This window comes from Neoarius graeffei, chromosome 26 (assembly GCF_027579695.1).
Source record: "Neoarius graeffei isolate fNeoGra1 chromosome 26, fNeoGra1.pri, whole genome shotgun sequence".
Classification (NCBI taxonomy): Eukaryota; Metazoa; Chordata; class Actinopteri; order Siluriformes; family Ariidae; genus Neoarius; species Neoarius graeffei.
This window is the reverse complement of record NC_083594.1, coordinates 46,674,428-46,690,135: the sequence shown is the minus strand read 5'-3', so window position 1 is coordinate 46,690,135 and position 15,708 is coordinate 46,674,428. Positions and strand designations below refer to the sequence as shown.

The 15,708-nt window shown below is 40.0% G+C and overlaps 1 protein-coding gene across 1 annotated transcript in view; it reads left to right on the top strand.

The window, feature by feature from the left end:
- Positions 1-14,972: 14,972 nt before the first annotated feature.
- si:ch211-253b8.5 (dysbindin) overlaps positions 14,973-15,708 on the top strand; it is a 39,880-nt gene continuing 39,144 nt past the window's right edge. Inside the window, exon 1 of the mRNA XM_060910894.1 lies at positions 14,973-15,231. Within this exon, the coding sequence (XP_060766877.1) occupies positions 15,189-15,231 (43 nt within the window). The 5' untranslated portion in view covers positions 14,973-15,188. The remainder of the gene's footprint in view (positions 15,232-15,708) is intronic.

The following is a 15,708-nucleotide window of genomic DNA, read 5'->3' as shown; positions in this document are numbered from 1 at the left end:
GCTCTGTGACATGATGTAGGTTTTTCATAAGCTTTTGAAACTGCTAGGAACTTGGAACAAAACAGCGACTTTGCTTAGAAAAACGATAGCAGCTAGACTGTAATGCCACGCCCCGCACAGCCAGAGTCCTCTGCCCTCCCTCCAAAGAACCAGCGCGGGCAGCTCGCGCTGCCGCGCCTCGGGATGAAGAGCCACGGTGCTCGGCTTAGGTTTCGTTTTCCCATCGGCGGCTCCAGCCCGACTTTGCAGTGGCTGTGACAAGACGTGTTATACGGAGCCGTAGTAACTCATCCCCTCACTTTTAATTACCCGAGCGCACGCCTTAACGCAAAGCGTGCGCACGGGTTATAACTCGTGCGCACGCATTAATATCTCGTGCACACGCCTTATAAGTCGTTCCCACGCTTTATTTTTTTATTCACCATGTCCCCTCTATGGCTCCGTAGTGTTATGCTCTGCAATAAAAAAAACACATTGGTACAAAGCAAGCCCATTCACTTTTTTATGCTGATAAGAGAATTACAATGGTTTTTCATGTGACAAAAATGTGCGATTAAATTGCGATTAATCACGAGTTAACTATGACAGTCGCGACATTAATCGCGATTAAATATTTTAATCGCTTGACAGCACTAATATATATATATATATATATATATATATATATATATATATATATATATATATATATAATGTATGTGTGTATATATGTATGTGTGTATATACTATATATATATAAAATGTGTGTGTGTGTGTGTGTGTATATACACACACTTTTTATATATATATATATATATATATATATATATATACACACACACACATACGGTACATATATATATATTTACATATATATAAAATGTATGTGTGTACATATATATATATATATATATATATATATATATATATACAGAGAGAGAGAGAGAGAGAGAGAGAGAGAGAGAGGTGTGTGTGTGTATGTGTGTATACACACACACACACACACACATATATGTGTGTGTGTGTGTGTGTGTGTGTACAGTGCCTTGCAAAAGTATTCATATCCCTTGAACTTTTTCACATTTTTCCACTTTACAACCATGAACTTAAAATTTTTTTATTGAGATTTTGTGTGATAGACCAACACAGAGTAGCACGTAATTGTGAAGTGAAACGAAAATAATAAATGGTCTTCAAAATTTTAAACAAATAAAAATCTGAAAAATGTGATGTGCATTAGTATTCAGCCCCCTGTACTCTGATACTGGAAAAATCTGGAGTGTGCATAGGTATTCACCCCACAAAGTCAATACTTTGTAGAGCCACCTTTTGCTGCAATTACAGCTGCAAGTCTTTTGTGGTATGTCTCTACCAGCTTTGCACATCTAGACACTGAAATTTTTGCCCATTCTTCAGCCAGATTGGATGGAGAGCGTCTGTGAACAGCAATTTTCAAGTCTTGCCACAGATGCTCAATGGGATTTAGGTCTGGACTTTGACTGGGCCATTCTAACACATGAATATTCTTTGATCTAACAATTCCATTGTAGCTCTGGCTGTATGTTTAGGGTCATTGTCTTGCTGGAAGGTGAATCTCCTTCCCAATCTCAAGTCTTTTGCAGCCTCCAACAGGTTTTCTTCCAGGATTGCCCTGTATTTAGCTCCATCCATCTTCCCATCAACTCTGACCAGCTTCCCTGTCCCTGCTGAAGAAAAGCATTCCCATAGCATGATGCTGCCACCACCATGTTTCACAGTGCGTATGGTGTGTGCAGGGTGATGAGCAGTGTTAGTTTTCCGCCACACATAGCGCTTTGCATTTAGGCCAAAAAGTTCAACTTTGGTCTCATCTGACCAAAGCACCTTCTTCCACATGTTTGCTGTGTCCCCTACATGGCTTCTGGCAAACTGCAAAAGGGACTTCTTATGCCTCTCTTTCAACAATGGCTTTCTTCTTGGCACTCTTCCAAAAAGGCCAGATTTGTGGAGTGTACGACTTATCGTTGTCCTATGCACAGATTCTCCCACCTGAGCTGTGGATTTCTGCAGCTCCTCCAGAGTGATCATGGGCCTCTTGGCTGCTTCTCTGACCAGTGCTCTCCTTGCTCACTCTGTCAGTTTAGGTGGGCGGCCATGTCTTGGTAGGTTTGCAGTTGTGCCATACTTTTTCCATTTTTGAATGATGGATTGAACAGTGCTTCTTAAGATGTTCAGAGCTTGGGATATTTTTTATAACTTAACCCTGCTTTAAACTTCTCCAGAACTTTATTCCTGACCTGTCTGGTGAGTTCTTTGGTCTTCATGATGCTGTTTGTTCTTCAGTGTTCTCTAACAAACCACTGAGGCCTTCACAGAATAAGTGTATTTATGCTGAGAGTAAATTACACACAGTAGGACTCTATTAACTAATTAGATGACTTCTGAAGGCAATTGATCGCACTGGCTTGTATTTAGAGGTATCAGAGTACAGGGGGCTGAATACTAATGCACACCACATTTTTCAGATTTTTATTTGTTTAAAATTTTGAAGACCATTTATCATTTTCGTTTCACTTCACAATTATGTGCTACTCTGTGTTGATCTACCACATAAAATCTCAATAAAAAACTTTTAAGTTTGTGGTTGTCAGGTGGAAAAATGTTTAAAAGTTCAAGGGGCATGAATACTTTGAATACTTCTGCAAGGCACTGTGTGTATGTATATATATATATATATATATATATATATATATATATATATATATATATATATATATATATATAAAATCAGTTCCCCTCTATATTTTTGTTGTATTTTGTTTGTAAAGTACTTACTTTGCTATCCTACAAAATATATAATAATGTTTCAAAAATATCGCTGCATAAAAGCTATTTAAAATAGGGATTAAGTCACGTTAATGTTCGCAAAACAAACAGGGTTGAGCTAGCTGTTATGAAAATGTACTTTGCTAAGCTACATGCTAGTCTCCAAAAATATAGTTATATTAAAGTTACTTTAAAATGGCCGTTAAAGGTTTTGTAAATTTAGCCAAACAGTAAGAGTAAGGTTTTTAATTGTTTGAAAAAAAGAAAAAGGTGTCTGCTAAATGAATAAATGCAGATATAAATGGAAATGTTTACCTTAGAAGTGTGTAGGTAGCGACAAGCTACCTGACATGACTGAGGTAAATAAATAAATAAATAAATAAATAAAGTTACCCTTTACTGAGTTCATTTTTTTTTTTTACTTAAGATACTTAAAAAAAAAGTCAACGAATATCCCTGAAAAGCTTTACAGAATATATCTAGACAAAACAGCAACAGTTCAGGCTTTTCATCATTGATTTATTTGATTTATTAGCATCTACTAAATGACTAAACATAGATGAAAATGTAAACATTTACCTCAGAGAATTTTAGAAAGCTAATCAACAGGCTACATGACGGATGACACGACACTGAAAGTACATCTGTGAGGGAAGAAATCTGCTTTTTTTTCTTTTTTCTTTTCTTTTTTTAAAATTATTAATTTATTGTATTATTTATTTCCCCCAGAAAAGACAAAATGACCAGTTAGTTGCTCTTAAATATCTCTGGTTCACCAATATCTATCTGATTCCTTAAGAAATACCACTTCGCTTTAGCTAACTAGCATGAGAAAGCTAATTACGCAGATCAGGATAAAACAGTAACTGAAAATGAATGAAAGAATGAAGGTTTACAAGCTACTTGAAAAAACATTGATTAGCTAAATTAATGATAATACTTCAGAGGAATACTGAAGCTCTGAAGTATTAGCTCCCAGGCTTATGTTCAACTGCGCATACAAGCTACTTTACAGTTGTAATACGAACTAAAAGTGAGTCTAGAAAGATTTCTAGACCACCAATATGCAACTGCCTGTTTTTAGAAACTACTGCTAGGTTTATCTTATTCTCTTAGTGTAATACCTACAACTCCGATTCCAAAAAAGTTGGGACAAAGTATAAATTGTAAATAAAAATGGAATGCAATAATTTACAAATCTCAAAAACTGATATTGTATTCACAATAGAACATAGACAACATATCAAATGTCGAAAGTGAGACATTTTGAAATTTCATGCCAAATATTGGCTCATTTGAAATTTCATGACAGCAACACATCTCAAAAAAGTTGGGACAGGGGCAATAAGAGGCTGGAAATGTTAAAGGTACAAAAACGGAACAGCTGGAGGACCAAATTGCAACTCATTAGGTCAATTGGCAATAGGTCATTAACATGACTGGGTATTAAAAGAGCATCTTGGAGTGGCAGCGGCTCTCAGAAGTAAAGATGGGAAGAGGGTCACCAATCCCCCTAATTCTGCGCCGACAAATAGTGGAGCAATATCAGAAAGGAGTTCGACAGTGTAAAATTGCAAAGAGTTTGAACATATCATCATCTACAGTGCATAATATCATCAAAAGATTCAGAGAATCTGGAAGAATCTCTGTGCGTAAGGGTCAAGGCCGGAAAACCATACTGGGTGCCCGTGATCTTCGGGCCCTTAGACGGCACTGCATCACATACAGGCATGCTTCTGTATTGGAAATCACAAAATGGGCTCAGGAATATTTCCAGAGAACATTATCTGTGAACACAATTCACCGTGCCGTCCGCCGTTGCCAGCTAAAACTCTATAGTTCAAAGAAGAAGCCGTATCTAAACATGATCCAGAAACGCAGACGTCTTCTCTGGGCCAAAGCTCATTTAAAATGGACTGTGGCAAAGTGGAAAACTGTTCTGTGGTCAGACGAATCAAAATTTGAAGTTCTTTATGGAAATCAGGGACGCCGTGTCATTCGGACTAAAGAGGAGAAGGACGACCCGAGTTGTTATCAGCACTCAGTTCAGAAGCCTGCATCTCTGATGGTATGGGGTTGCATTAGTGTGTGTGGCATGGGCAGCTTACACATCTGGAAAGACACCATCGATGCTGAAAGGTATATCCAGGTTCTAGAGCAACATATGCTCCCATCCAGATGACATCTCTTTCAGGGAAGACCTTGCATTTTCCAACATGACAATGCCAAACCACATACTGTATCAATTACAGCATCATGGCTGCGTAGAAGAAGGGTCCGGGTACTGAACTGGCCAGCCTGCAGTCCAGATCTTTCACCCATAGAAAACATTTGGCGCATCATAAAACGGAAGATATGACAAAAAAGACCCAAGACAGTCGAGCAACTAGAATCCTACATTAGACAAGAATGGGTTAACATTCCTATCCCTAAACTTGAGCAACTTGTCTCCTCAGTCCCCAGACGTTTACAGACTGTTGTAAAGAGAAAAGGGGATGTCTCACAGTGGGAAACATGGCCTTGTCCCAACTTTTTTGAGATGTGTTGTTGTCATGAAATTTAAAATCACCTAATTTTTCTCTTTAAATGATACATTTTCTCAGTTTAAACATTTGATATGTCATCTATGTTCTATTCTGAATAAAATATGGAATTTTGAAACTTCCACATCATTGCATTCCATTTTTATTTACAATTTGTACTTTGTCCCAACTTTTTTGGAATCGGGGTTGTACACTAGAAAATTAGAAATGTAGACATCTGAGCTACAAGTTACTCTGCACTGCTAAATTAAAGCTATCCTTCTGAGAAACATAACTCTGGTACAGTCAAGCTATCATTTACAGAAAGCTACATGTATTGGTCATATCTTCTGCTATAACTATGAAGAATTTTTTTAAAGAAACAGCTGCGTAGTTTATCGCCTACTCCACGGCTAAACTGCTATCAAACAACAAATAGTCAACTCACCTCAGGTAAATTAAAGCTGATCTTTGGAGAAATGTAAGAAAGCTCCATTAATTAAAGCTATACTTCATTGAGTTACATTACAAGCTACATGGCTAAATTAAATTGATATCAGCGATCAATGCGTCATTTTTTATGAATAACAAGTTAGCAATAATCTGGGTGAGCTAAAAAAGAGCTCCACTTCTCTATCAACTTTAAAATGAAAATTAAAATAAAGTGCCAGTGCATTTCTTTTAAACAGTCTACTTGCAATTTCACAAAACAAATTTGTCTGGGTGTGTGGTTTCAATGAGAAAAAGCAAGTGGTTAGCACCAAACAGATAATGAAGTGTTATTTAACACCCACCTGAACAAACTGCATACTATCAGAAACAAATCTGTCATTTGCATTCATTTCATAAAATCAACAGAAATGCCAATTACCAACCCTGGTCTTTTTTTCTGAGGTCAGTGCTAAGAGGGTTGACTCATTAGCAGTCATTAACTTGAAGTCAATTGTTTCTACAGACAGAAAAACATAACCTGAAGAATTAAAAAAAAACACAACTGTTTACAAGCTAATACATTTTTAAAAGTAGTAATGAGAGAATGTGGATAAACGAATTATTTATTCTGCTGAACACTATTTGGATAATAATCTTTTGAGGGTTGTTTGACATAGGTATTATTAGATATTTACAAGTACGTACAGATATATATATATATATATATATATATATATATATATATATATATATATATATATACAGTGGTGCTTGAAAGTTTGTGAACCCTTTAGAATTTTCTATATTTCTGCATAAATATGACCTAAAACATCATCAGATTTTCACACAAGTCCTAAAAGTAGATAAAGAGAACCCAGTTCAACAAATAAGACAAAAATATTATACTTGGTCATTTATTTATTGAGGAAAATTATCCAATATTACATATTTGTGAGTGGCAAAAGTATGTGAACCTCTCGGATTAGCAGTTAATTTGAAGGTGAAATTAGAGTCAGGTGTTTTCAATCAATGGGATGACAATCAGGTGTGAGTGGGCACCCTGTTTTATTTAAAGATCAGGGATCTATCAAAGTCTGATCTTCACAACACATGTTTCTGGAAGTGTATCATGGCACGAACAAAGGAGATTTCTGAGGACCTCAGAAAAAGCGTTGTCGATGCTCATCAGGCTGGAAAAGGTTACAAAACCATCTCTAAAGAGTTTGGACTCCACCAATCCACAGTCAGACAGATTGTGTACAAATGGAGGAAATTCAAGACCATTGTTACCCTCCCCAGGAGTGGTCGACCAACAAAGATCACTCCAAGAGCAAGGTGTGTAATAGTCGGCGAGGTCACAAAGGACCCCAGGGTAACTTTTAAGCAACTGAAGGTCTCTCTCACATTGGCTAATGTTAATGTTCATGAGTCCACCATCAGGAGAACACTGAACAACAATGGTGTGCATGGCAGGGTTGCAAGGAGAAAGCCACTGCTCTCCAAAAAGAACATTGCTGCTCATTTGCAGTTTTCTAAAGATCACGTGGACAAGCCAGAAGGCTATTGGAAAAATGTTTTGTGGACGGATGAGACCAAAATAGAACTTTTTGGTTTAAATGAGAAGCATTATGTTTGGAGAAAAGAAAACACTGCATTCCAGCATAAGAACCTTATCCCATCTGTGAAACATGGTGGTGGTAGTATCATGGTTTGGGCCTGTTTTGCTGCATCTAAGCCAGGACGGCTTGCCATCACTGATGGAACAATGAATTCTGAATTATACCAGCGAATTCTAAAGGAAAATGTCAGGACATCTGTCCATGAACTGAATCTCAAGAGAAGGTGGGTCATGCAGCAAGACAACGACCCTAAGCACACAAGTTGTTCTATCAAAGAATAGTTAAAGAAGAATAAAGTTAATGTTTTGGAATGGCCAAGCCAAAGTCCTGACCTTAATCCAATGGAAATGTTGTGGAAGGACCTGAAGCGAGCAGTTCATGTGAGGAAACCCACCAACATCCCAGAGTTGAAGCTGTTCTGTACGGAGGAACGGGCTAAAACTCCTCCAAGCCGGTGTGCAGGACTGATCAACAGTTACTGGAAACGTTTAGTTGCAGTGATTGCTGCACAAGAGGGTCACACCAGATACTGAAAGCAAAGGTTCACATACTTTTGCCACTCACAGATATGTAATATTGGATCATTTTCCTCAATAAATAAATGACCAAGTATAATATTTTTGTCTCATTTGTTTAACTGGGTTCTCTTTATCTACTTTTAGGACTTGTGTGAAAATCTGATGATGTTTTAGGTCATATTTATGCAGAAATATAGAAAATTCTAAAGGGTTCACAAACTTTCAAGCACCACTGTATGTATGTGTATATGTGTGTATATATATATATATATATATATATATATATATATATATATATATATATGTGTGTACTTTTTTTATTTAAACCTTGTTTGTATAAAAGTGACATTCATTTTCATGGTCAGTGTGATTAATAAGGATTATAGCTATTCGCATCTTAGGGTAGTATGTCCCTGGGCTGCGACAGCTTGTGACAAATTGTGAACGTCATTCGCGAGAGAGTTTCAAAAGTGTCTTGAAACATTCGCGGAGCTTCTCAATTTCCTCGCATGAGTCACAAAGTGTTGCTCCTTCGTCGCTGAAATTTTGAACAGATTCAAAAAATTCGTGCGACAAAATTTCTCTCAAAATAGCCGCAAATGCGTCGCTGGTGTCGCAAAGCTGTCGCAAACCCTTCTCAAGTCAGTTTCCGTGAGGCTTCCTCTACTTCCCTGCCTGCCGAGGGAAAGCCAGGCTGCGACAGCCTGCGACCGGTTGGAGACACAACAATTGCGATAAAATATGCGAATATCAATTCAGTGTGATTCCAAGTGAAAATTGTCGCTAATTCGCATATTTTATCGCAATTGTTGTGTCTCCAACTAGTCGCAGGCTGTCGCAGCCCAGTGAGATACTGGCTTTAATCAGTAGTTTACAAAGTGGGATCCATGTTGTTGAGGTTTTTTTTCGAGTTTATTACAGTGGTGGAAATCACAACACAGACATTTACAAGTAGATGACCTTTTGATTTCATAAAATCGGTGAAATTTAGTTCCTTCTGAAATTTAGTCATTGTGATATGTTTATTTCTGTAATATCTTTTTTTTTTTTTTTTAAAACAGGCCATTTTGTGGCTAATAAGTTATTTAATTTGAGGGGATTCCCTAGCAAATAATGTGCAAGAAATTGCTCGCTTCGTGCAGTCAAGCAGACAGAAGAAGTCCATGTGCGCAAGCGCAGGTTTACCTTTGACCATGCGCTGACAGTTACATCATTTTGTCGCTAAACGAACAGCTGATCACACCGAGGTGCTCGCTGACCGCCGATATTTATTAATTTAGTCCTGCGTTTCCTTTTCTTTGCAACATAACGTCTTTTTCTTCTCAATTTTCCGTTACTGAATTCGGACTTTCATATTCCATTCACATCCTCCAATGTTCTCCTGTTTCAAATTTGTATCCCACAATGCCTTGCGTGAATGGGGAAAGCCCACCACATAATGCATGACTTAGTATCTTGAATTGGGTCATGGTGAAGCATTTCATTTGCACACTCACGTCCTCCATTTCCTTTTCAAATTTGTATCCCACAATGCCTTACGCAAACGGGGAAAGCCCACCACATGATGTATGACGTAGTATCTTGTTTTGCATCATGGTGAAGCAAGAAAAAAAATAGCAGAGAATTTAGGGCCACATGGTCTTAAATTAATTAATTGTTCTATAAAAAAAAACGAATAAAATTGGAAGTCTGTGATTCGAATTCAGTAGCTTTCGGTCCACTAAACAAAATAATTAGGTGTCAGGGAACATTCTTTTTTTTTTATGACCTACACTTAAAAAATCTGAAAGGCAGTACAGCTTTAAACCAGGAAATCACAAAACGCATCATCAAAGTTACTATATTTACGATTGATTTATTATAGTTATCAACATGTTAGTCTGGTCACTTGACTTGAATGTTAATCCAAACTTCTATAACTGTGTGGAAAAAAAAATCAGAGATGAAAAAAAAAACTTTAATAAATAGTCAAACTAATAAACGTATTGTTTGTACATGCTCAGAAAATTAATTACATTGTTGTACTTTTAGAGGTACATCGGCCCGTCACTGGGCCAGTACCATCTAAAGTACTTATTTGTACCATTTGTATACTGCTTGGGAACATGTACATACCTTTTTGGCACTAAAAAGGTACACATAGTTACCCTGAGGTCCAATAATGAGCCCTAGAGGGTACATTAGTGTCGATTGTACCTTGGGGGACAGAAATGGACTCCTACTGTATCCCTATTTCTGATTATGTTCATAAAATTGTACTGAGGTAGCTGAGTGGAATTAATTTTGCAGTTAAAGTGATTTACAAAAAGTTTGAGAACTATGTTGACCTTTACACTCTCTGGGCACTTAAGTGTAAGTATAGGAACACTATACTTATACTGGTTGGGGTTCTTTTTACTCTGAAAAACAACCTCAATTCTTCACAAGATGTTAGAAATATTCCTTTGAGATTCTGGTCTGGTGGCACGGTGGTGTAGTGGTTAGCGCTGTCGCCTCACAGCAAGAAGGTCCTGGGTTCGAGCCCCGGGGCCGGCGAGGGCCTTTCTGTGTGGAGTTTGCATGTTCTCCCCGTGTCCGTGTGGGTTTCCTCCGGGTGCTCCGGTTTCCCCCACAGTCCAAAGACATGCAGGTTAGGTTAACTGGTGACTCTAAATTGACCGTAGGTGTGAATGTGAGTGTGAATGGTTGTCTGTGTCTATGTGTCAGCCCTGTGATGACCTGGCGACTTGTCCAGGGTGTACCCCGCCTTTCGCCCGTAGTCAGCTGGGATAGGCTCCAGCTTGCCTGCGACCCTGTAGAAGGATAAAGCGGCTAGAGATAATGAGATGAGATGAGATTCTGGTCCATGTTGACTTGATTGTATGTATTGTGCAATTCTTGCAGATTTTTTCAGATCCTCTTTCATGCTGTGAATCTCCTGTTCTACTACATTCCAAAGGTGTCTGTCTATTGGATTTAGATCTGTAACTGGGAAGGCCGCTGAAGAACACTGAACTCTTTGTCATGTTCGTGAGACGATTTTTGCTTGGTGACATGGTGCGTTATCATGCTGGAAGTAGCCATTAGAAGACTGTGGTCATGAAGGGATGCACATGGTCAGCGTCCATACTCTGTGGCATTCATGCGATGATTGGTATTAACGGACCCAAAGTGTGCCAAGAAAACGTTCCTCACACCATTACATCGCCCCCACCAGCCTGGACTGTTGACACAAGGCAGGTTGGGTCCATGGATTCATACTGTTGCCACCGATTTCTGATCCCACCAACAGTGTTCTTCAGCAGAAATTAAGATTAGTCAGACTAGGTGATGTTTTACCAGTCTTCAATTGCCCAGTTTTGGTGAGCCTATGCCTGCTACAGCCTCAGCTTTCTGTCCTTGGCTGACAGCTGATGTAGTCTTCTGCTGTTGTAGCTCATCTTTCTCAAGGTTCAAAGTGCTGTGTACTTTTAAATGCTTTTCTGCTCACAACAGTTGTACAGAATTTTTAATCTGAGTTACTGTAGGCTTTCTGTCAGCTTAAACCAGTCTGGCCATTCACTGTTGATCAACGAAGTGTTTTCATTCATAGAACTGCTGCTCACTGGATGTTTTTTCTTTATTGCTCCATTCTGAATAAACTCAAGGTTGTTATTTGTGAAAATCCCAGGAGATCAGCAGGTATAGAAATACTCAAACCAGCCTCTCTGGCACCAACAATCATGCCACCGTCAAAATCCCTGAGATCACATTTTTCCCCCCCCCATTCTGATGGTTTATGTGAACATTATTTTATGACTTGCACTTCTTCCACATGATTGGCTGATTTAGATAATTACGTGAATGTATACAGTAGGTGTACGGGTGGCATGGTGGTGCAGTGGTTAGCACTGTTGCCTCACAGCAAGAAGGTTCTGAGTTCAAGCCCAGTGGCTGACTGAGACCCTTCTGTGTGGAGTTTGTATGTTCTCCCTGTGTCTGCATGGGATTCCTCCGGGTGCTCTGGTTTCCCCCAGTCCAAAGACATGTATTTAGGCTAACTGTCTACCCTAAATTGTCCATTGATCAAGCTTGGAGAGGGATGGGCTCCACCAAATTTAAAAATGCCCTAGACATACCAATGATGGACTGTTAAAGTGTCATCAGTGGTGCCTTTATGGCCCTTGTTGGCTGTTGGACGAAGATGATAGGTGTACAGGTGTTCCTAACAGTGTTTGGTGAGTGTATCTCTGTGTAAAAAGTCTCAATGACTTTTAGTTACCACAAGATGGCAATGTAAACAGCAGTCTGTCATAACCTTAGTGAAAAATGGAAGGAAAAGGCCATGGAAGTGAAACTCAGTGCTGAGCACAGGTTAGGTCCAGTGTGCAGGGACAAATATTTCTAAAGGATGGTGCTTAGGGCGGCACGGTGGTGTAGTGGTTAGCGCTGTCGCCTCACAGCAAGAAGGTCCGGGTTCGAGCCCCGTGGCCGGCGAGGGCCTTTCTGTGCGGAGTTTGCATGTTCTCCCCGTGTCCGCGTGGGTTTCCTCCGGGTGCTCCGGTTTCCCCCACAGTCCAAAGACATGCAGGTTAGGTTAACTGGTGACTCTAAATTGAGCGTAGGTGTGAATGCGAGTGTGAATGGTTGTCTGTGTCTATGTGTCAGCCCTGTGATGACCTGGCGACTTGTCCAGGGTGTACCCCGCCTTTCGCCCGTAGTCAGCTGGGATAGGCTCCAGCTTGCCTGCGACCCTGTAGAAGGATAAAGCGGCTAGAGATAACGAGATGAGATGAGATGAGATGGGATGGTGCTTACTAATAAAGCACTTTAATCACTGACAAATTTAACACAAGGATTTTCAGAATTGGGACAGCACGGTGGTGTAGTGGTTAGCACTGTCGCCTCACAGCAAGAAGGTCCTGGGTTCAAGCCCAGCGGCCGGCGAGGGCCTTTCTGTGCGGAGTTTGCATGTTCTCCCCGTGTCCGCGTGGGTTTCCTCCGGGTGCTCCGGTTTCCCCCACAGTCCAAAGACATGCAGGTTAGGTTAACTGGCGACTCTAAATTGACCGTAGGTGTGAATGTGAGCGTGAATGGTTGTCTGTGTCTATGTGTCAGCCCTGTGATGACCTGGCGACTTGTCCAGGGTGTACCCCGCCTTTCGCCCGTAGTCAGCTGGGATAGACTTCAGCTTGCCTGTGACCCTGTAGAACAGGATAAGATTTTCATATTGAAGCAGCAGGCCATCGATAGGTCAGTGAATATTGTGTGCTCGTGACTAGAAGGTTGTGAGATCAAATCTCGGAGATTAGATTAGATTTATAGTCATAGTTTACAAAGGAATATAGTGTAGTGTGGTTTAAACACTGTTGTATCAGGATGATAAATCGAAATCAATCAATATTCAGTTGAAGTGGGCATGTTATTTGTTGAAGGAACAGGGAAGCCGCTTACAAGGTTTTTAACACTGTTAAGCTATGAGTTTCATTTAGATTCCACCTCATTTGAGTTACTTTGAAAATAAAAATTGCCTGCCAAATAAATGGAAAATAAAAGTCTTTAAAAAAGACAAACCTTTTCTGCCTCTAACATGTTCTGACACCAGATATTAATATCCACTAACAACAGCTTGCTGAGATACAGTATGTGTAAAATTGAAACATACATTATTTCAGTTCAAATACTAGGAAATGCTAGTTTTCAGAACGATACTGTTTTGAGTATAGTGGAAAATGTCACCACGTGAAGGGGTTTCACAGACCGCACAGTTAAGATTACAACACTGAGTAGGTGAAAAACATGATAAATCATCCAGTTTGTGATTGTAATAATATATAGCAAAATGGCACAATTACAAGCGTTGTCATCTTGTTTCTTGTTCCTCTTAGGGGTCGCCACAGCAGATGATGTCCCTCCATCTCCTCCTGTACTCCATATCTTTTTCTGTAGCACCAACTGTCCTCATGTCCTCCTTCACCAAATCTCATTTTTGGTCTTCTTTTCCTTCTACCTGGCAATTCCATCTCCAGCATTCTTTTCCCAGCATACCCTGGATATCTCGCCTCTCTCACTTTGTCTCCAAGCCGTCCTACATGTGCTGTACCTCTAATAGTCTTGTTTCTAATCCTGTCCAACTTTGTCACTCCCAATGAAAACCAAAACATCTTCAGCTCTGCTACCTCCAGTTCAGCCTCTTGTTTTTGTGTCAGTGCCACTGTCTCCAAACCATACAACATCGCTGCTTTTACTATTGTCTTGTACACTTTCACTCTTGGGCGGCACGGTGGTGTAGTGGTTAGTGCTGTCGCCTCACAGCAAGAAGGTCTGGGTTCGAGCCCCGTGGCCGACGAAGGCCTTTCTGTGCGGAGTTTGCATGTTCTCCCCGTGTCCGCGTGGGTTTCCTCCGGGTGCTCCGGTTTCCCCCACAGTCCAAAGACATGCAGGTTAGGTTAACTGGTGACTCTAAATTGACCGTAGGTGTGAATGTGAGTGTGAATGGTTGTCTGTGTCTATGTGTCAGCCCTGTGATGACCTGGCGACTTGTCCAGGGTGTACCCCGCCTTTCGCCCATAGTCAGCTGGGATAGGCTCCAGCTTGCCTGCGACCCTGTAGAACAGGATAAAGCGGCTAGAGATAATGAGATGAGATGAGATTAGCTTATGTTTAAAGTCATTCAAATTCTGTAAAGCTGCTTTGCGACAAAGTCTATTGTTAAAAGCGCTATAGAAATAAACTTGACAAATCACTCCATCCATTCCAACCTGCTTGCATTCTCTTCTTCACTTCCATTCTGCACTCACCATTGCACACAATTATAAGCATAAGAGAGGTAAATTTAATATACGTGTTTTATAATAGGGGGATATGCTCAGCATCAGTGCTTTTTCCATCAATGAGCAAACCTATTTCCTGTCAGAATTACACCCTGGGTCAGACCGAGAGACTGAATTAGAAAGAGCAGGCCTTGGTTCACAAAAAACTTCAACCCTCCTTTTCCTGTTGCATAACTCCTTCCACCCCTCTGCCTTTTCTTCCATGGTATTGTCTAAGCAGTGAGTGAGCTCTCCCCATGAATGATCTCATGGTACACTCCACTGGCCTAAGCCCTCTGTGTTCAGTCTCCTAAGTTAGACAGTGTGTGACAGGGATGAGGGGATGAGCTTCATTTCTGTGAATGTGTCAGGATTCTGAACATGCTGAAATAGGGAGAGAGATTAGAGTATAGGTTATGGTGGAGTTAATTTGTGCTGCTGATGCTTTGCACAGTGTCTAACTGGTGGGGATCCAGTCCTACGTGAGGCTTCTTCTGTTCCATCATCTGTGTGTGTGTGTGTGGGGCTGGAAACACAGGGATCATGAGCTCAAAGGGGGCCAACCTGCACAACAAACGTCAGCCATGTAAGTATATACTTCACTCTTCAATGATCAAGAAAGATTCAAGATATTCACTTAAAAATATAATTCCAGACAACGCACAGACATATAGATTACAGCTATATACAACATACAGATAGAAATAACTATCTTAATGCAGTGTGAAACACTGTTCCTGACTCCAAGTCTTGGTCAGCTGCAATATTCCATGGTTCAATGTTATAACAAACCAAATATGACTAATAAGTTCATTATCACTGCCATTATGTCATTAGTGGAATGAGTAACTGCATTGTATGGTGTTCAGTCCCAAGACCTGAGAAATTTTCAGTACTTCTCTAAACACAATAATGTTTTGGTCTAGCTTTAAACTACAGTTACTGCTTACAGTTTAAAGGTACAGTCAGAGATTCAGCTTAAAGTGACAGTAACAGACTACTACAGCAACAATCAGAGAGCTCATCTTAGGCCAAGTTTACATTAGACCGTATCTGTCTCGTT